Here is a 20,985-nt window from a genome sequence, read left to right on the forward strand (position 1 = left end):
ATTTTCAAAAATAGTGAATTATCTTTTCTTAGCCCCTGTCTTTTAGCCAGAAGACAAAAGAAACAAAAGCAGTAAAGCAGGTTTTTCTGGTATTTGACGTGTCTGAATAGCATAATGTAGTCATTATGCTGCTAGTCTCACATTGCAGTCTAAGAGGTCTAAGATTCTTGACAGTGTGGCTGTGATGCTTAGTGTAGTTGTCGGCTTGATAAAGAGAGGGTTAAAGTCGCCTGGGAACTGAGCGTCTGAGCATGCTACTGAGGGCTATCTTAACTGAGGTAGGAAGATGCACTCTCTGTGGTTTGTGCCTCTCTTGGTTGTAATCCTGGACTGTGTAAATGGGGGAAGTGAGCTGACCACGCGTGTGCGTGGATATTTCTCTCCTTTCTGTCCCTGACTGGGGAAACAATGGGTTGCTCCTCAAGCTCCAGCCACTGTGACTTCCTCTTTATGGGGACTGTTGTTACCTTGGGACTTAGACACAAAACAGACCGCTTGATGTTGCTTCTGTAGGACGTGTTATCGCAGCAGCAGAAGAGATTTAAGGTATTGTCCTGTCACCCTCAGTTTTAATTGGTTTATCTTTTCAGATGTGAATGTATTTTGTCTTTCTAAAATAAATCGAGACTGAAATTTATGCCTGCTTGTTAAAGGGCCCTGATCTTTGTTTGTAGGTATTGTTTGGCACAGCAGATGGACAGGTGATTGTCATGGACTGCCACGGCAGAATGCTGGCCCATGTCCTCTTGCACGAATCTGATGGCATCCTCAGCATGTCGTGGAATTACCCCATCTTCCTGGTGGAGGACAGCAGTGAAAGTGACACAGACTCAGATGACTATTCTCCTCCCCAAGGTACCCAGCTCCTCTCCCTCATTGTTACTGCATTTGACAGAGAGTGACGCCACTTAGAGAAGAATGTCCACCACACCCTCTCTCTCCCCTTGATGTGAACCTTCCCTGCTACCTTTTTTCTCAAGACCACTGGTTGATGGCTCTCCAGAGGCTTGGGTTCTCCTAGACATAAAGTGAGACGTATGTCTCCTGCTGTCCCTGTGGTTTTGTGTTAATAAAGAGCATTGTAGATGAAAACTTCTGTACTATTAATATAATTTTATAGGTGATAAAGCCAAATCCCTAGTGGTTTTAAAGCCAGTAGCTTAGCTTCAGATGTATAAAAGAAAGATTCGTTCTGTTGTTGCAGAGACCAGCAACTGGAACTGGTACTCCATGTCCTTGTTTGTGCTCTGTCCCCTTTCTCAGTCGCAGAGACCTATTGTCCCACTGTAAGCTCTATTGGTATTAGATGCTCAAGGTGGAGATAATTCCAGACTCGTGCCTCCTCTGCCTCTGGTAGTGTGATTTACTTTTCAGATGTGTTAGAGACCTAAGGGAAGAAGCCTTTCCTATCCTGTTAGCCTCTGCCTGAGTCAGCATTGGCTGTTCACCCAGTACCCATCTCTGCACTTTTTATTAAAAGAAAAATGTATTATTAAATGGTGGAAAGGAACAACTCCTTACTTAAAAGGGTGTCTTACAACTACAGGCTCCTGTCCTCAGTTGATTTTGTTATATGCCCTGGAGTTGAAGCTATGCATTGACTAGTTTCTCATCTTTCCTGCTGTCATGAGACATGCCATTCTGGGAAGGGCTTGTCTCCTCCTCCAGTCACAGAGACAGAGGGGCTTCCTAGGAATTTTTCCCATGTTAAAAAGAAGTGATCAGGAGAATTTCAGGATTACTGGGTCATAGGAGGGAGAGTGTTCAAGCACCCACAAATTTACTCAGGATGTAATTATCACTTTCCTGATGGGACACAGCCTTGATAAAAAATGTTGCTCATATTTCTGTAGCCTAAGAGTAATAAAGTCAGTCTCTATGAAATGTAGGCAGCTTGTCTTTAGACAAATCCTGTCTAGTAAATGGGATCCTTATTTTACTAGAAGAAGAAATAGTGTGCACAGACCAACGTTAGAAAGCAATCTAAAGTTGATCTGAGGCAGCAGGCTACCCCTGGTACTTCTCTAACCAGAGTTGCACTTCTCAGAAGCAGTGGGGTGCTTTTGGGGTAGCATACACTTGCCTTTTAGGTGTGCAGTATTTGAGTGCAGAGGTAGAATGACACAGTGACTCAGAGGGAAGGGAAGAGATGCGGTTACCCGCAGATGGATATCCAGTAGGCCACCTTGCCTGGCTGCTGGAGATGAGTTCAGGATGACTGACTGTGGCACCTACAGAAACTTCTGAGGAGTTCTGGCCATCCAGCTCTTCAAAGGGGCCTTCTTGAATTTTTTTTTTAACCAGGTGATAGTGGCAGACACCTTTAATCCCGGCACTTAGGAGGCAGAGGCAGGCAGATCTCTGTGAGCTAGGACAGCCTCGTCTACAGAGTGAGTTCCAGGACAGCCAGGGCTATCCAGTAAAATCCTGTCTCAAAAAAACCAATCCCCCCCGCCCCCCAAAAAACCCCAGGTTTTAAGAATTCATTTATTTTATATGTATGGATGTTTGCCTGCATCTGTACCTGTGCACCACATGTGTGCAGTGCCTAAAGAAGCCAGAAGATGGCAGTAGATTCCTGGTACTGAAGTTACAAGAATGGTTGTGAACCACCATGTAGGTGCTAGGAATCAAAATCAGGTCCCCTGGAAGAGCAGTGAGTGCTCTGAACCACTGAGCCATCTCTGCAGCTTGGCTTACTTTCTTAAGTAACATGGGTGAACCAGTTAATGGCCTCTTACACAAGAGCACCCCTAGAACTTTCCAAGCAGAGTTTCCTTATGCTGGTCATGTACTCCACACATGTTAAAGTACTTAATGAGTCATATCTGGTTCTGCCCTCTCTGAAAACTTAAGGAACTAATACTGGCTGCCTTGCCTGCTTATTGCCTGTAACATTCAGTGAAGCCTTTTGTTCTGTGCATTGGACCACAGTTAAGAAAACATTTTTTGTCCCCTTCCCACAATTCTTTATATATATATATATATACCTTTTAAATAATGTACACTTAATAGCTGAAGAAACAAATAATGCTTTAACATACACGTTAATAAAGTCACACAGGCTATCACCCCAGTTCCTCTGGGCCTGCACATCCTACATCCTATCCTCATTGCAGCTGCCCATGATGGTATCCCACTGTATGACTCCTGAGAGCTGCAGTGCAGTTTCACTCGGTAGCATCCCAAGCCAGGCTGGGATCTGTATTAATTAGACAACTTTTAGGGCACTGTGGTGGTTTGAGTGAGAATGGATGGCCCCATAGACTCATATGTTTGAATACTTGGTCCCCAGTTGATGGAATTGTTTGGGAAGAATTAAGAGGTATGGCCTTGGGGGAGGTATGTCACTGAGTATGGAATCTGAGGCCCCCAAAAGCCATTCCATTCTCAGTTAGCTCTCTTTGTCTCTTCCCTCATGCATAAGGATGCAAGCTCTCAGTCAGTTACTATTCCAGCACCATGCCTGCCTGCCTGCCTGTGACTTCTATCACCCTGCAGCCATGAGCCCCAAATTTAATGTTTTCTTTTACAAGTTGCCTTAGTCATGACAGCACAAAGTCACCAAGTCAGGCACTGTGCAACAGTGTAGCTTTAGACATCTGAACCAGGTTTTGTGCCCATAGTCTCTGCCTTTCACTTGGCCTTGTGTTTCTACAGATGGTCCTGCAGCATACCCCATCCCTGTGCAGAACATCAAGCCTCTGCTCACCGTCAGCTTCACCTCGGGAGACATCAGCTTAATGAACAACTATGATGACTTATCCCCTACTGTCATCCGTTCAGGGCTGAAAGGTACAAAGTACACCTTTCCCCACAGGTGGGACCTCTGAGCATCTGCCTTCTGGACTGGTGCCTATAGAGTTCTTTCCTGTACGATGATGTCTTTAGTGGAGTTTATTGACAAGGGCACTCCACTAAGCTCCCTGCTTATCTGAGCATCTGTAGCTGCTTCTTTCTTGAGTTGCACACTCAGGCTTCCTCTTCACCTTCTTTTCTCCTCTTGAACAACAGCATGGCCTGTTGTTATGGTCACATCTGTCACTTTACTCAGGTGGCAGCAGATTGTACACAGTTGTTCTTTACCCAGAAGCACGTAGAATTTTGGCAAGCTTACTAAATAATTGATCATTATACAGTAGAGTTACCGTGAAAGATCTATGGAGGTTCTAGACTGTCATGTGTACATGAAGGGCAGTGATAAGTGCTGGTACCTTCCTGTGAAGAAATGTTTTCTCAACAGAGTCACTGGGAATGTTCTGATTGTGAAATTCAAGATTACTTAAAAGCATAGTGACTTTGCTAGATTTTTTTGGGGGAAAAAAATCTTGCCTCTTTAGGGTTCACTGGACAAAGTAGAAAAGATTTTAATCTTGGGCTAGTTCTGGCCCTTGATACTAGAGGGGCCTTCTATCATCTGAATAGGGAGACAGACAAGCTAGGCCCTTCTGTGTAACTAGTTGCTGTCTAAGTTGGCTGTGGTCAAGAGTCATTGCCGTGGCAGCAGCTGCTGCTTGTCTAGGTTCTCTGGGACCTGGGGTATAAGAGTCATGTTGTGTGCACCCCACTTGGCAGCGGTGCACTGCACTCCTCTGTGCTGCCCACACACTTACTCAGTCTGTTTTCAGATTACAGAATATTTTTAAGCAAATTGTACTTGTTCTTAGGTATCTCACTTTGCTGTTTCAGAACTGCACTTGTAAGGAATTACTTCCTCTATCAGCTCCTCCAGGATAGAAACTACCCTATACCATAGATAGTCCCTTCAGGAGTGACGTAGTCTCTTTCTGTTGCTGGCAAACTTCAATTTTTGTGTTGCTCTGTTAATTATTTTCTGAATGTTCTGTCTTCCATGGACTTAAAAATATGACTGGCCATTATAAATTCCTTCATGTGTCTCCTACTCTAAAGTTCTATTTTTCTTCAAAAATTCTTTTTTTAAACCTTTTAACAACATTTGCCAATTTCTTGAGATCTGCCTCTAGCTGTAGAATCCTGAATTTTGTTCTCTATCAAATACCTGGTTACAGTTCAAAACATTGTAATTGCCATTCCATTACTATTTATTCTTAACAATTTTTTTACCTCCTTGCTGTGGAAGCTCTTATCTTTTTATTTATTTGTGTATTATCTACCTCTGTCTCTATCAGCTTCTTGAATGTCTATCAACACCTCTGCTTACCAAGTGTGCATTATGGTAATAGAAAAACAATGGGTGACCGAAATTAGTCTTTTTAAAATGTACTATGTTTTTAAGTTTATTGTTTTCTATAAATTTACCGCTTTAGTCATTACCTATGAGAAATTAAATCTAATTTGAAATGTTTGAGTTATTTATGGTGTTGTAACTGGGATGGCTGTGAATGTCTATGCTGTGCTGTCTCTCCAATTGCAGAGTTAGATTCCCTGAGCTCGTATCATCCACTAGTTACTGTATAAAAATTTTCCTGCCTTGGTGTTAGAATATTTGTTTCTGATCTGATACCCAAATGGCTTAGATTCTGCCTTACATGTGGTAACTATAAATAGTTCTTGTTTTTAAATTTTAATTTTTGGGGTAGTGTGAATGTAATTGTCCTCCATAAGCTCATTGAGAGTGGCTCTATTTAGAGGTATGGCTTTGTCTGTGTAGGTGTGGCCTTGTTAAAGGAAGTGTACCACTGTAGAGGTGGGCTTTGAGGTCTCTCATATCTTAAGCCATGCCCAATGTCTCAGACCTCTTCCTGTTGCCTGTGGGTCAAGATGTTGGACTCTCAGCTACTTCTCAAGCACCATGCCTGCCTGCATGCCACCATGTCACATACACCATGATGATAATGGATTAAAGCTCTGGAAATGTAATTCACCCCTTAAATGTTTTCCTTTATAAGAGTTGCCGTGGTCATGGTGTCTCTTCAGAGCAATAGAAACCTAACTAACACAATTATCTTACAGTCTGCATTGGTAAATAGTGGGAAGAAGCAAGCACTCTGAGATCAGAGATGCCTAGTCATGGCTTTATGACAACACCATGAGAAAAATTGGTGAACAGAGATATTGAGACTGCTGAGATTTGCAGTTCAAAACTAAAGATGATGTGACCCAGATTCTTGTGCCCTCAGGGTCTCATGAAGAGAACTTGTCCAGGGGAAAAAGGAGACTCGTGATGCTTTTCATCACCAGCACTGTTAGCTCACGTGACGTTCAGATCTTACAGTTTCACACTGTTGACTGAGTTTTCTGTCCTGCCCGGTTCCCACAATCATTAAGTCCAAAAGAAATCACACAGAGGTCTACATTAATCATAAACTGGTTGGCCCATTAGCTCAGGCTTTTTATTAACTCTTATAACTTATATTAACCCATTATTCTTATCAGTGTTAGCCACATGGCTCAGTACCTTATTTAGTGGGGCAGTCACATGTTGCTTCTTCTGTGGCTGGGGTCACACTGCCAACCAGGAGTTCCTTCCAGAATTCTCCTGTTCTCATTGACCCGCCTCTACTTCCTGACTGATTGTCCCACCTATACTCTGCCTGGCTATTGGGCAGTAAGCGTTTATCTCCATGAATAGCCCCTTCTGCAGCTCCTGCCCTGGTTTCGTGCTGTAGACTCTGGGGACTTCAGAAGTGGGTGCCCGTTTTCTCTGTGCTTAGGGAGTCCCACTTGGGACCAGCTTGTCTGAGTAATTTATCTCGGTCTTCTACTCTGCACACGAAGAGTAGGAGGAGATGGGCTTTTGGTGTGATTGTTCTTTTCCTTGAGCAGGTGTTGTGATACAGGCAGTGGCAGCACATCTCTAGGTGGTAAATCTCAGAGACCCTTCACATGGCATCCTATTTGTATCGGGGAGCAAAAGACAAAGGGTGCCATTGTAGTATCCTGTTGTGGGTAGTGTCCAGTTACCGTCCACCTTCCCGTAACCCGCCCCCCACTGTTCCACATGCATAGTTTTTTCATTTTGAAGATAGCCCCTTCCTCAACACCAAGTGCTCTTAATGACTGGGCCATCTCTCCAGGCCCAGAATTGCCCTTTATGAATTCACTGAGTTCTCTGAGAATCAAGCAGTTTTTGAGATGGTTGGTGTCACTCAGTGCAAGCTGTGACTCCTGTGCTTTGGCCCATATGGATGTCTTACCTCCATCCCCATAGAGCACGTGCTTTGCTATTCAGTCCTTACTCTGTTAACTGGAGGAGAGGTGCATGTGTGTATGCGTATATCCATGTCTGGAGGCCAGAGAATAACCTGGGGTGTCATCCTCTGAAATACTTACTATCTGCTTTCTCTGAGATTGGCTGCTCACTGGCCGAGTGCTCCAGCTGCCCTAGAGAGTCACCTATTTCTACCACCTCTCTAGCAATGAGATACCAAGCATACACCACCACACTTAAGTTACCTGAATTGTATTTGTGTGTCACAGTTCATCACAGAAGAAAGTCAGGACAGGAACTCAAGCAGGCACTTGAAGCAGGAAACCTAGGGGAATGCTGTTCGCTGGCTTGCAGACAGACTTACACTCAACCAGCTTCCAAAAAAGCCCAGGACCACCTGCCCAGGAAATGGTACCTCCCACAGTAGGCTGGACCCTCCCACTTAAGTAATAGATATGGTAATACCTACAGACATTCCCATAAGCTAGTTCCTCAGGTGAGACTCCTGCTCGGATGACTGTCAGGTTGACAGTTAAAGCTAGCGAGGACAAGGTGAATAGTACAAATCTGCTGTCTGTCTTTGTGTAAGATGTTTAGGATGCCCAAATGCCCAGACCCCTGAAGTCATTGAGAAAAGTAGGTGAGGCATGGGGACACTTGTAGCTGCCAGGCCATGCATGCCAGGAGCTGCAGCAAAAGGAGAAGGGGGTCTTCTGCAAGTAGCACTTACTGGCTGCTTCTACTGGTGTTGGAAACAGTGTCCTCAAGATTTAGAAAAAAAAAAAGAAGGATCTTGGGAAGAAGCATTGGAGATTATTTTTCAAAGTGATTCAAGCATAATTTATATATATTTAAAAATCTCAAGCTGGACATGGTAGTGCACTCCTTTAATCCCAGCACTCGGGAAGCCGAGGCAGTTGTACCTCTGTGAGTTTGAGGACAGCTTGGCCTACAGAGAGAGTTTCAGAACAGCCTGAAACAGGGCTACACAGACAAATCATGTCTTGAAGAATAAAAAAGATTTTTGGGGTCTGGAGAGATGACTCAGTGGTTAAGAGCATATAGCAGCTGACAACTGTCTATAACTCCAAGATCTGACACCCTCACACAAACATACATGCAGGCAAAACACCAATGCACTTAAAATGAAAATAAATAATACATCTTGAATAAGAAATGTTATGTCGAGCCAGGCGGTGGTGGCGCACACCTTTAATCACAGCACTCAGGAGGCAGAGGCAGGCAGATCTCTGTGAGTTCGAGGCCAGCCTGGTCTACAAGAGCTAGTTCCAGGACGGGAACCAAAAAGCTATGGAGAAACCCTGTCTCGAAAAATCAAAAAAGAAAGAAAGAAAAGAAAGTCACACCCAGGGTTCTGTATCTTTCTCTTCAGCTAACAATCAGAAGAATACTTTTATTCTCATTTCCCCACCAGTTTATGACTGTTTCAAATTTCAGTCCCAGGAACTCTACCCTGCAGAGATTTAGTGCCTTGGTTATAGTAGAAAATTCCAGGGTCTTTTTTTTTCTTAGTTGTCAGGACTTCATGAGGTAACTGAGTACACTGTGGAGTGTTGTGGGAATCCTACATCAGTGGTGCACAATTTGACCCTGCTAAATCTCAGAGAAGCCAACACTTGTGTTGCATCCCTTGGTGTTGCAGGTCTGTCCTTGCCAGTACATGAAGTGACTGTTCATGCAGAATGTGTGCTTTTGAAGAGAAGACCTTACCTTTGCAGATGACAGCTCTCAGTCTGACTCCACACCTGTATGAAAGATATCCTTGGGTTGTGGTCATAGAAACAGCCTCATTCCCACCTCTAGCACACAGACCTCATAAGTTCTCAGCTTGTGCTTGCCTTGGCTCTGAGCAGTCTGAAGCCATGTGCATTTAGTGATGCAGAGGCAACAGCTTGTTTTCTCCTCTTTACGTCCACTTTATGTCCAAAAAGAAAAACAATAAAAGGAAGGGGGTACATTTATTCATTCACCCACTGAGCAGGTTGAGTCAGATGAGGAGTCTTGGAAATACTGCCATCTTTATTTCTTCCCTGTCCCAGCTATCATGGACTCGAATCTCGTTGCTACTTTACTACGATTTTCTCTGGTTTCTTTATGTGATGTATGCTGCTATCCAGAGAAGGTCTGTTACAAGGAGGGGGCCACTTGTTTGTCCCAGCGATCCAGAACCAAAATAATCACGCAGAAATTATATTATTTAAAACACTGATTGGCCCATTAGCTTTAGTTTATTATTGGCTAACTCTTACCTCTGAAAGACCCTCAGAGAGGTCCTTCCCTCAGGAGGAGACCCCTAACCCAAGGAACAGTCGAGACCACAGGCTGTAATTAGCAAGAGGTTTATTGGGTGGGCACAGGTACCTGTGGGCGGCAAAGTCCTTTCGGAGGACTTGCGTGCCTGTAGGCTGGGAGAAGGTCTTTTTATAGGAAAAGGGTGGCAAAAGCAGGCATACAGAAGCAATGCATGGTTACAGGGATCTCATTGTTCAGTTCGAATGAGGTGATGGGTTCATTTAGGGGACAAGTTCCCCGGAGACATGAAGGTCTGATAATAATAGCAGACTTGGCCCTATCTGGGATACATGTAGTTTTTCCCAGAACTGTTCGTTCCCCTCCCAGGCCTGGTATCTGACCACAGATATCCTGTTTGACCACCTAGGAGTACTGACTTTACCTTGAACTTACATTTATTTGTGTGAAGGCTTTGCAAAATGGCATTTCAGCAGCTAAGCTGGGGTCTTTCACCTCTTAATTTAACCCATATCTGTTAATCTGTGCATCACCAAGAACTTGTGGCCTACCAGCAAAATTTCAGCGTGTCTGTCTCTGGTGGAGGCTACATGGCTTCTCTTTCACTCTGCCTTCTCTCTCCCAGCATTCAGCTTAGTTTTCCCCGCCTAACTCTGTTCCCCTATAGCTCTGCTATAGACCCAAAGCAGTTCCTTTATTTTTTAGTGGTAATCACAGCATACAGAGGGAAATCCCACATCACCTCCCCTTTTTTGTTTAAATAAAAAGGAAGGTTTTAACTTTAACGTTGTAAAATTACATAAAACAGTTACCAAGCAAGAATTACAGTTATATCTATTTTATCTTTTATCATAACTAAGGAAACTATATTATTACTATCTATTCTTCAACTCCATCGAAGACTCAAGGAGGATATAATACTACCTAAGTAAACAGGAAGTTCATTGTAAGCAACTGCCAAAACTCTAGAATTGACAAGAGACATCTCATGGCCTCGACAGTCACCCAAAGTTCTTCTGTACCATTGGGGCATCCATCTTCAGCCTACAGGTCCATAGTATCCAGGAGACTTTTCCATAAAGCAGGAAATTTCAAAGACAAGTCTGCCTATATTGGCAGTTTGCTAGTCACTTTCTTTTGGATCCTGTAGAATGTCTAGCAGATTCTTTCATGAAGCAGGAACCCCGAAGGATCACCTCACCTTTAGGCAAGTTTAGCAATCTGTTTCTCTGCGGGTTCTTCATGTCCAGTTCATCAAGCAGTTCAGGCAAGAGCAGTTTCTTGCCCAAATAGGTAACAAACTCCTTAAGGAACCTCTTCGACACCCATCATCTTCTTGAAGTAGCTTGATGCTGCCAGAAACAAACGTTTCACTGTCATGAAAAGTCTTAAGCTCTTAAAACATTTTAAATGCCATATTCTGTAGTCTTTGAAAGGTTTGAAGAATGCTTGTCCATCTGAAATACGTATCTGTCCGTCTAGAAAATCTAACTAGCATGACTACAAGCTTGACTATTGTAGATGATTATCTATTTACCCATATTTCTTAATTATACATTATATTTTTAAATTAAGAGCAGAAATATGTGTGTGTGTGTATGTGTGTATGTGTGTGTATACCCATGCAAATCTCTATAGCATATCCTCCTTTAAATGTAAACAAACATTTACAAACAGTATTTGGGAATTTGGGCGTAGTTCTCTAGACTTTTTCCTGCTGACTGGGGGTGCTCTTAATCAGGTCTTTTCATGGTATATCCTGTGTGCTAGGTTCTTCTCAGTCAGCAGTTGGGTGGCTAAGGTCACTTTTGGGAGTGTTTCAGAGCATCTTGGTCCATCAAACCACATTAGCCTGGAATGAATCCACAGGTTCTCATCCTCTGTAGAAACAAAAGAAGAACCTCTCTTCCAAAGCAATATATTGTTAGACCCTTATTTTGAATTCAAGATACCTTTAAAATATACATGCTGGTTTAGCTTAGTAGCCCATACAATGAAATGTCTCTCTGTTGTTAGCTCCTTCACAGTCAGAAAATTCAAAGGAAACACAATAATATAAATAATCCAGACTCTCTGTGTATATTCCATCTTTACATGGCTTATTGTTTTTTTACTTCTTTTAATCTGACTGTCTGTACTCTGTCTCTTTCAAGACTTTACCTTTTTTTTAAAAAAAAATAACCATTTACTTCTTTTTATAATTGTCTATATTCTTTTTCTTCTCTCTCCCAAGCCTACATACATTTATCTCAACACTGTGACCCATTTAGAGGTCCTTTATGTCTGAATCTGTCCTATTGTGTATCTGTAATTTTTTACTGTCCAGGAGCACTTCTTAAAATGCTAAGTGCTTCTTAAAACTTAAGCTGCACCACTGCCAGGGTAAATACGGTACTCCCTGCTTGCTTTACCCAGTCGGACATGGTGGAACTGTTTGCTGCCTCTGAGAGCCATGCTCACAGCCCCATTTTTAGGCACACAGCCAGTCTATGTTGCCATGAAGCAAGTTGTAACACTCTGGTCACAAGCCCCATTTAAATGCTCCATAGCCAGACCTCTGAAAAGAGTCAGAGGTATTTGTGCTGGCAAACCAGAAAGCCCCTGTTTTTGTTTTTGTTTTGTTTTTTTTTTTTTTGTTTCTTTTTTAAAGAGGCCACACAGTTTTTACACACAGTACCTTACTCACTGCAAGCCCATCTAGAAAAAAAAATGTGGCGACCAAGAAAATGCTAAACTCTGTTTTTGTTTGAGTCTGGAATTCCTTTTCAAGCTTTCTCGGGTTTTAAGTGGATTTTATTTTGGCTTGGGCATCAATTTGTCACCAATTTGTTACCAATTTGTTGCAAGGAGGGAACTGTTTGTTCATCCTGGGTGCCCAGAACTGAAATAATCACACAGAAACTATACATATATTATTTAAAACACTGCTTGGCCCATTAGCTCTAACTTCTTATCGGCTAACTCTTTTTGTTTGTTTGTTTTGGTTTTTTTGTTTTATTGTCTTTTCGAGACAGGGTTTCTCTTTAGCTTTGGTGCCTGTCCTAGCTCTTGTAGACCAGGCTGGCCTCAAACTCAACAGAGATCCTCCTGCCACTGCCTCCCTAGTGCTGGGATTAAAGGCATGCACCTCCACCACCCAGCTAACTCTTACCTCTTAATTTAACCCATCTTCATAAGTCTGACATCACCACGAGGTCATGGCCTACCAGCAAAGTTTTAGCGTGTGTCTGTCTCTGGCAGAGAATCCATGGCTTCTCTATGACTCTGCCTTCTCTCTCCCAGCTTTCAGTTTAGTTTTCTCCTGCTAGCTCTGTTCCCCTGTAGCTCTGCTGTAGGCCCAAAACAGTTCCTTTATTTATCAATGGTAATCACACAGTCTGGCGTCAGATGTGTAGAACACCCTAGATGGATGTGTCTTTTAAGTTTCCCTCTTCTGTTGTACTGAGAATCTTGTTAACCAGTATATTTACTTGATTTTTAAAAATTCCTTTTTGTTTTCTGGTTTGAGTTTTTATGAAAAGTCCAGTTTATTGGTGGTTGTATGATTTCAGGTGTTTACAGCCTTTTCTGTTCTGTTTGTAACTGTGTGCCTTAGCCTTGTTTCCTGTTTCTGCTCTGTACTATGCTGACTCAATGAGAAAGCTCTAGGAGCTGACTTGCCTCAAGGAATGCTCTCTTAGCTTTTCCAGGAAATTAAAGAACTTCATTGACTACAGAATGCACTGACTTTACCATTAAAATCATTTTCATCAATCACATGGGGTTTGATCACATGTCACCTGTTATAGGTTGGACACTGAATTCTAGCCCTGGGTTCTGAACTATGTGGTTGTCATGGTGGATCGCTTTCAGTGGTTTAGTTCAGCCTCTGTACAAAATGAATCTAGATTTTAGAGTGGTGTCTAGATGGTGGTTTTAAGGAACTGAGAGAAGGGAAAGAGCTGAGAATCTTATTACTATTAATAGGTGTTAATTAATTAGTTTATTTGTTTACTTATTTCTTTTTTCAGCAAGATATAAGTAATTGCTCTTGTTAGAATAAGCTACAGTGTTTACTAGCCATTTGTAGGTGGGCATCTCTTCTCCAGTATGAAGATTTTTCTCTACTAACGCTGTCTGGCATTTAGCAGGAATGCCTTTGTTCTCTTCTCTGCTCTCATGTATCCTAAGTGTCTAATAAAAACCAGAGCTCTCCTACATCATGTGATTACTATGCCTGAGCGTCACAGGCCCAGTGGTGCCCTGACATTAATTAGTAAATTTCGGGTTTGCCTTGATTCATTTGTAACTGGATAATTTATAAATAAACTCTTTAGTCGACAGTGCCCATGAAGGATGCCATAGTAGCAAAGCCCTGATAGAACATGCCTTAGCTTTGGGTCTTTCCTTAATAGAAGTTCACAATTTTATTATGGTAATAACGATACTGGAGGTAGATAGTTCACATGCCAGTATTTGTTTATTTTTATCTTACATATTTTGTGTATATATGTCTATACATACTTGAATAATTAGATCTTGCTATGTAGCCCGGGCCAGCTTTACACCTGTGATTCTTTTGCCTTAGCCTACCAAGTAGATCTGATTCACCCTGAATTAGTTACATTTCAGAGGCACAGCAATCTCTAGCCAGGTAATAAATACCTGCTTTTAGTAGAGAATTATTATCTCATAAGAGATGTTCCTTCATGAAAGAAAGAGGAAGAGCCGCTGTTGTCTTTGTCTGGGATCTCTATGTTTAAAGCTACTGAAGAAACAGTCATCTGTCTGTGTCCTCATGCTAACCAACCCTTTTGTATGTTTTCAGAGGTGGTGGCCCAGTGGTGTACACAAGGAGACTTACTGGCAGTTGCTGGGATGGAGCAGCAGCCCCAGCTCAGCGAACTGCCCAATGGTCCTTTTCTGAAGAGTGCCATGGTCAAGTTCTACAATGTTAGAGGGGAGCACATCTTCACACTGGACACACTTGTGCAGGTGAGGACACTTGAAAATACCTGTTGCTACGGTCCATCTTTGGTGAATAATCAGGTGTTAGTTATTGTTGTTACCTTTGGAAAACTTTATTTTAATCTTTTTTCCTCAATTGATTCATGACATATGAATCAGGGAAATAGGGAAGAAAATGTCTTTTACCATTTCACCAAAATGCTTGATTTCATTTTGAAATCAAATGAAAGAGAAATAGAGGGATGTGTTTCTGTTCTGGCCACTTAGCAGGAAACCCTGAGATGACTGAATTAATTCTAGGTCTGCACACAAGAGAAACATAGAGACTTAGCGTATACCTCCTGTAAACACGAGAGGCAACCATAGAATTGACAGACTGTAAGGTGGATCGCAGAGGGCTGTGTTAGCCTGCAAGCTTATAGATGTTGCTAAAAGAGTGAGGGAAAGGCTCATCAGAAAGAGAACAGTGTTAGACAAAGCCATGGCTTGTTCTGCAGCCTTTTCCACCAAGGGACTCTGGCAGTTCATCTTCTCATCCCCAGGCTGTAGCAGCACAGTTTCCTCTGTTTCTGTGAGTTGTGCTCCTTATGCCTCATGCAAATAGAATCACAGGGAATGGGTCTTCTTTTTCTCCTCCAGCATAATGCCCTCAGGGTTCATCTGTGTTACAGTGTACAGGGTGAATCTGCCTACATTTTTATGGCTAAGTAGATTTTATTATTTGAATATAATACACTTTGTTTGCCCATTCCTACATCCGTGGACATTTGAGTTTCTTCTGTCTTTGGCAGTTGTTTTGTTTTGTTTGAGACAGAGCTTCTCTTTGTAGCCTTGGTTGACCTAAAACTCAATATGTAGACCAGGCTGTTCTTGAACTCAGAACTTCTGCCTCTGCCTTCCAAGTGCTGGTATGAAGTCATATACCAGCTCACTTGCTGACTGTTGAGTGTCCTGCTGTAAACATGGCTGTACAGACACCTCTCTGAGACCTTTTGTAAGTTCTTTGGATATGTACCCAGAAGTTCACTTTTAACTGTGTGATGACCGACTGTTTTCCACTGAGCTGCCTGTTTATACCTCCCCACCTGCCTTTCTAAGAGTCACACTTTCTCCATATCCTCCCTAGTGTTTGTTATTATCTGGAAGTTGTGTTCTTATGTCACGCTGGGTATACATGATGTTTGTTTGTGTGCTGTTGGGCACTGCACCGAGTATCTCTCTGGGATTCATGCATCTTTAAATAGATAGCTTTTCAAGTCTTTTGCTCATTTTTTAATCAAGCTTTCTTTTTTGTTTATTTATAAGATTTAAATGTCTGTTGCTATTACATCTTTTGTGAGCAGAGTAGAATGTTTGCTCACTTATTAATCCGTGGATATAGCTGATATTTTGAGAGGTTACTATGTGGCTGTCATAAGCTTTTAAGTACCACTGTGTAAGAGCTAAACAAGAAGACAAAATCCAAAACCTTGGAAACAGTTAAAGATGATCACAGATATATGCTCCAGATTTTGAATTAGAATTGTCTTCCAGATGCTGTGGTAACAATGGTAAAAGGAATACTTAGTGGGACTTGCTTTTCTTGGGGATTTTTCCAGCTCCGTACTTCCATGAGGACAGATACCATTTTGAGGAGCCATAGTAATTACAAACCTCCTATCAGCCATCCCTTACATCAGAACAACCCTAGTAGAATGAATCTGAGGTGGGTTTTCAGTAGATAAAGCCACTGTAACACGATTCTTTGCATTCCACTTTATCCTGCCTTTTATCACGGTCCTCGTATTCGTCCACCTATTATTCCTCCATGAAACAGGTTCCCCTCTCTTACCTCATTCAGTAAAGCTTGTGAAATCTATGACACCCCTACAGTTGTCATGGCTGTTTGTAAAGATGTAGAGCGTTCATCCTGACAAGGAACCCCTGATGGGCAGGCTCCTCTGAAGGTCGAGGTCTACCCATCAGTGCTTCACCCAGAAGCCAAGTCAAACTGTCAGCCAAGTCCAGACAGATATGTGGGTGGAGATAATTAGGAAGTGGGACTAACAGATTCAAGTAGAGATTCCTCATCCTGAAGTGAAATTGGATTAAGTGCCAAAGGAGTAGATAGTGAGAGAGGGTAAATACAGAAAGAACTCCCTATGCTTAGAGAGTAGAATATGGACTTCAGTTAGCAAGCAGCAGGTGCAAAGGAGATAAAATGTCATAAAGAACCATTTCAGGGACATATGTCAGCCTACAGGACAGCAGTTGAATGTATACATGGCAAAACTGGGCTTGGAGATCATAAGGTTGAGTGTTATCATTATGAGGGAAGTTATGCTGTAAACATTTTTTCAGTCAGTCACTGTTTATGGAGCCATCTCTTTCTGTGTTAAGTGTTCTAGATGCTGGAGATGTCGCTGCAACAGCAAAGATAAAGAGTGAGCAGCCATATTTTTTTTTCTGAAGTACAGTAAAATATTTGAGCTTTAACTGTTTAAAGTGACAAAGCATGCAAAGAAGATAAGGAATGGGAGGTAACATGAAACAGACGTGTTTGTTCATAAGCAACTAATAAGACCTTGCGGCAGAAAAAGAAGAAATATGCAAGACCCCAATCAAGGTGGACACTGAGCTTGGGGCAACATGGTCAGCCTGGAAGATATGCACAAGGGAGAGAGTTGAGCAGGAGCCGTGAGACAGCTTCCGACTGGCTCCCTGACAGACTGGGGAGGTAGATAAAAAGCACAGATGGGGGCTGGAGAGATGGCTCAGTGGTTAAGAGCATTGCCTGCTCTTCCAAAGGTCCTGAGTTCAATTCCCGGCAACCACATGGTGGCTCACAACCATCTGTAGGGAGGTCTGGCGCCCTCTTCTGGCCTTCAGGCATACAGACAGAATATTGTATACATAATAAATAAATAAATAAATAAATAAATAAATAAATAAATAAATATTAAAAAAAAAAAAGCACAGATGGAAGTAGAATACAGGAGTCCTTGGGAGCAAAATAAACTGAGAGGAAATCCACATGGAAGCCGAGAGCTTTTAAAGCAGAGCCAGTGGTGCTGTTTCCTTCCCCTTCCTAGAGTCAGAAACACTGATACCTGGTATAAGGAGTTTAGGAGGGTCACTGTAGTATCTGGTGAGGGCCTTGATGTCATCAAAATATGGCAGAGGGCACCACACAGGACAGAACGAGCACAGCAGCTGGAGTCCCTTCCCCTCTTAGCCAGTGCCTTCCTGCAGCCTCACTTCATGACCAGTTCTAACCCCAGGTCCCTCAAAGGTCTTACGTCCAAATAACAGCCATGTCATTTAACTATGAGGGTTAATTTAGCATCTGGGGACACATTCAAATGTGTGCATAGCAGGCAGGCAGGAGAAGATGGGAAGTTTTTCAGTATTTCTAAATTCATAAGACTTCTGTACTTAATTGAATATTTGCAAATTCAGCTTGAGACATATCCCATGATTCTGTCTTTGAATACATGTCTGCCCAGCCTTCTGTTCCCTGGATAGAGAATGTCTTGCTCAGCTTTCTCAGTTCAAAGAAATCTATCCCTAACACCTACTAGATAACATGCTCTTTTAAATCTGCCCAAAGCTTTATGACCTTCTTTTCCTTAAACTCTTATAGTGTGGAATGTCTTTGGCATGTATTTATTACTTTACTGTCTTACTTTCTTCAAGCCAAGGGCCACATTTTCCTTGATTTTCTGATTTTCCCTTTGATGCCCAGCTTGAAGCAACACCATCTTCCCTTACTGTGCAAAAGTTCTGCTTTTTCCTGTTGATCTGCTCATCCTCCTTGGTGGTGCATTCTTGCTTGTATCCCACCCAGCCTGTGGATTCTTTCCTGCCATGCAAAACTAGCTCATTGTCAGTGCTGTCTGTGAAGCCTGTCTCTCCTGTCCTGTCATCTCTTCTGTAAACATGTTTTGTTATTGTTGTTTCTTCAGTAAAATAGCCTTGACCTAAATGGACTAGGGTGAGAATGGGGTTTCATAATCGACAAAATGACAGGTAGCTGATTTTCTGAGTGAGGCAGTACACAGTCTTAAGACTGTCCGTTGTATCGGGACACCAGTACTTAGGAGCGGTGGCCACTTGTAGTAAGCACCATTTATTGGGTTGGGCCATGAGTTGTAGTTCTCCCATTTATTAGCTGGAACTAATTGCCTAGCCCTCCTGATTTCTCTGTCCTCGGGTTTTAACAGGACCAGGAGTGCCTGTGTGACAGTTGAGAGGACTGAGACAGTTCACAGGAGTACTTATTGTGACTATAGTGGGGTCTGAAGATGTGCTTCCTTTAAAATGGATGGCGATTGAAACTTCACATTTAGCTGAAAGTCTGGATTAGTAGTGTAAATTCCTGGTATAAAGAAAAGAGATACGTGTTTAGGATAACTTTATATCTGAATATAATCAGCCATTATACAGAAATAGTTCCATGGAAAGCAGAACTAGGAGGAGAGAGGGCAGGAGTCTGCCTTCTGCAGTCCCTGTACTGCTGGCCTAGCAGATCCATTCATCTATCAAAAAGGAGTGGAAACTGCAGGAAAGATGGCAGGTGTGTCAGGTTGTACAAGTAGAGGACTGGATATCATGACTTAAGCACTAAATTAGGAATGCTATGCCGGGTGGGTATAGGGTGCAAAGGTAAAGGGTAAGCAGGTGTCTTTAAAAAGAAGCCTGAGGGCTAGGGATTTAGTTCAGTCATCATGTGCCTCCACAGCACGACTCCCCAACACCACCAACTAAGTAAATAAAAGTCTGGTGCTACTAGAGCCTCTACCCTAATTTGTAGCTGCAGAAGTTAATGATCACACACACACACACACACACACACACACACACACAGTGTTGGTCTGCTGTATCAGTGATCATGCCTTGCTGAAGGGTTCCACTAGTCCACCCTCTGTAGAATCATCTCATTGTAGAAGCATAGCTTGAAATGTTCTAGAAGTCCTCAGATTTGAATTCCTGGATCCATAGCTAATAAATGCATGATCATCCTTGGTTGGGGAGCTGTGATCCAGCCTCGTGGATAAATGTACAAGATAAATATCTTCAGCCTTGCATTTTGCTTTGAACCTGAAACCAGGATTAGCTGACCCTAGGGGCTATTTTAAGGAATTGTCTTTATGTGTTCCTTTTATCTTGATGTTTGCCACTAAAGTGTTGTGAAAATTCTGTTCCTGTCTGTCATTGATATAAAAGATCTGACACTCCACTTGTGATCTCTGAAACCCCTAGAGACCTCATTAAGTTAGCACTCTTATCTGCATGGATCAGCATGAACAAATCTCAGTTTCTCTGTCACCGCCCTTCATCTCTTTCTGCCTTGCTCAGGTTATGTAATACTTGTGCTTAGATAATAATCTTGAGTTTGAGATTTATTTCAGTACAAGAAGTTTGTAACATATGCATATTCGGATTGCAGCTTGAGTTTTCAGAGAAGATCCTTATAAACCCCGAGAGTCTTCCCTAGGAACTCTGCTTCCCCAACTCTCTCTTTTCCAAAGAGAAGTCTGCTTGCCATTCCTGGCCCGTTGCTTTGAGGATAGTTGAGAAGAGCAGTGACCTAATTCCTGAGTTGTAGCCTTAATGGGTCCCAGAAGACCATGGTTCTACCTTCTCTTAAATCTTCACAGCATTCCTATTTGACTCAAAATGTAGAAGGCTTAGAGCTGCGATTAGTCCCACGTTTCAGGACTGTGAGCCCCACATACATTGTTAATTTGACCTTGAAGTGCTGTTTTTTGGGGAAATTGATTGGAAAAAAGGTCGTGTGATTTACCTCTTCATCACCTTCTAATTCATTGGCGCATCACTGGGTACTTTGAGGATCCAAATGATCAGCACTATGGTAAGAAGTATAGGTGAGTGTGCCCTGAGACCATTGCCCCTGCTCTTAGCAACCGGTTCATACAGAGCTATGCTTTAAACAAAACAAAAAAATTCTTCCAAACTGTCAAATGACTTAATTTTGCTGAAACAATAACTGACCCACCTCTTTTTCCGGCAGCGCCCCATCATATCCATCTGTTGGGGCCATCGTGACTCCCGGCTGCTTATGGCCTCAGGACCAGCTCTGTACGTGGTTCGTGTAGAACACCGAGTGTCCAGCCTCCAGCTGCTGTGCCAGCAGGCCATTGCCAGCACCCTTCGAGAAGATAAGGATGTCAGCAAGCTGACCTTGCCCCCTCGACTCTGTTCCTACCTATCCACTGCCTTCATTCCCACCATCAAGGTAGAGTCTTCCCACCCTTTCCCTTCTTCCTTCCTCCTAGCCTTTCTACCAGAGACTGGAGAGCTACTGCAGGTAGCAGAGGTGGCACAGAGGCTTCTCTGTTTCCCCATGAGATTGCCTGGGGCTGGCTGCATTCACTTTGCAGAAACCAGCATGTCCTTATTTTGTCTGCAGCCTGCTTGGCTGGCCTTCCTGTTAGTGTCCCCATGAGGTTTGCTTTATGTGACTGGCTTCCTTTCTCATGGCCAGCTTGATTAGTATGTCATCCTGATGATCAAAGGAGCAGTTTACTTAGTACCTGACAGTATACCAAGTACTTCATGAAGACCTGTTTTGTTTAGTCTTGACTTCCCACAGACTAACATCATTGTTTCCACTTGATAAATCAGGAAACAAA

The 20,985-nt window shown here is 42.6% G+C and overlaps 1 protein-coding gene across 4 annotated transcripts in view; it reads left to right on the forward strand.

Moving 5' to 3' along the window:
• Tulp4 (TUB like protein 4) overlaps positions 1–20,985 on the forward strand; it is a 164,383-nt gene that overhangs the window by 113,214 nt on the left and 30,184 nt on the right. For all 4 annotated transcript variants that reach the window (XM_041679985.1, XM_041679987.1, XM_041679986.1 and 1 more), the window contains 4 exons: positions 675–855; positions 3,661–3,795; positions 14,211–14,377; positions 20,364–20,588. In XM_041679985.1, the coding sequence (XP_041535919.1) occupies positions 675–855; positions 3,661–3,795; positions 14,211–14,377; positions 20,364–20,588 (708 nt within the window). The remainder of the gene's footprint in view (positions 1–674; positions 856–3,660; positions 3,796–14,210; positions 14,378–20,363; positions 20,589–20,985) is intronic.

The sequence above is a fragment of the Microtus oregoni genome, unplaced genomic scaffold (genome assembly GCF_018167655.1).
Source record: "Microtus oregoni isolate MIOR12 unplaced genomic scaffold, Mior012 000033F_ref0000390, whole genome shotgun sequence".
Taxonomy (NCBI): Eukaryota; Metazoa; Chordata; class Mammalia; order Rodentia; family Cricetidae; genus Microtus; species Microtus oregoni.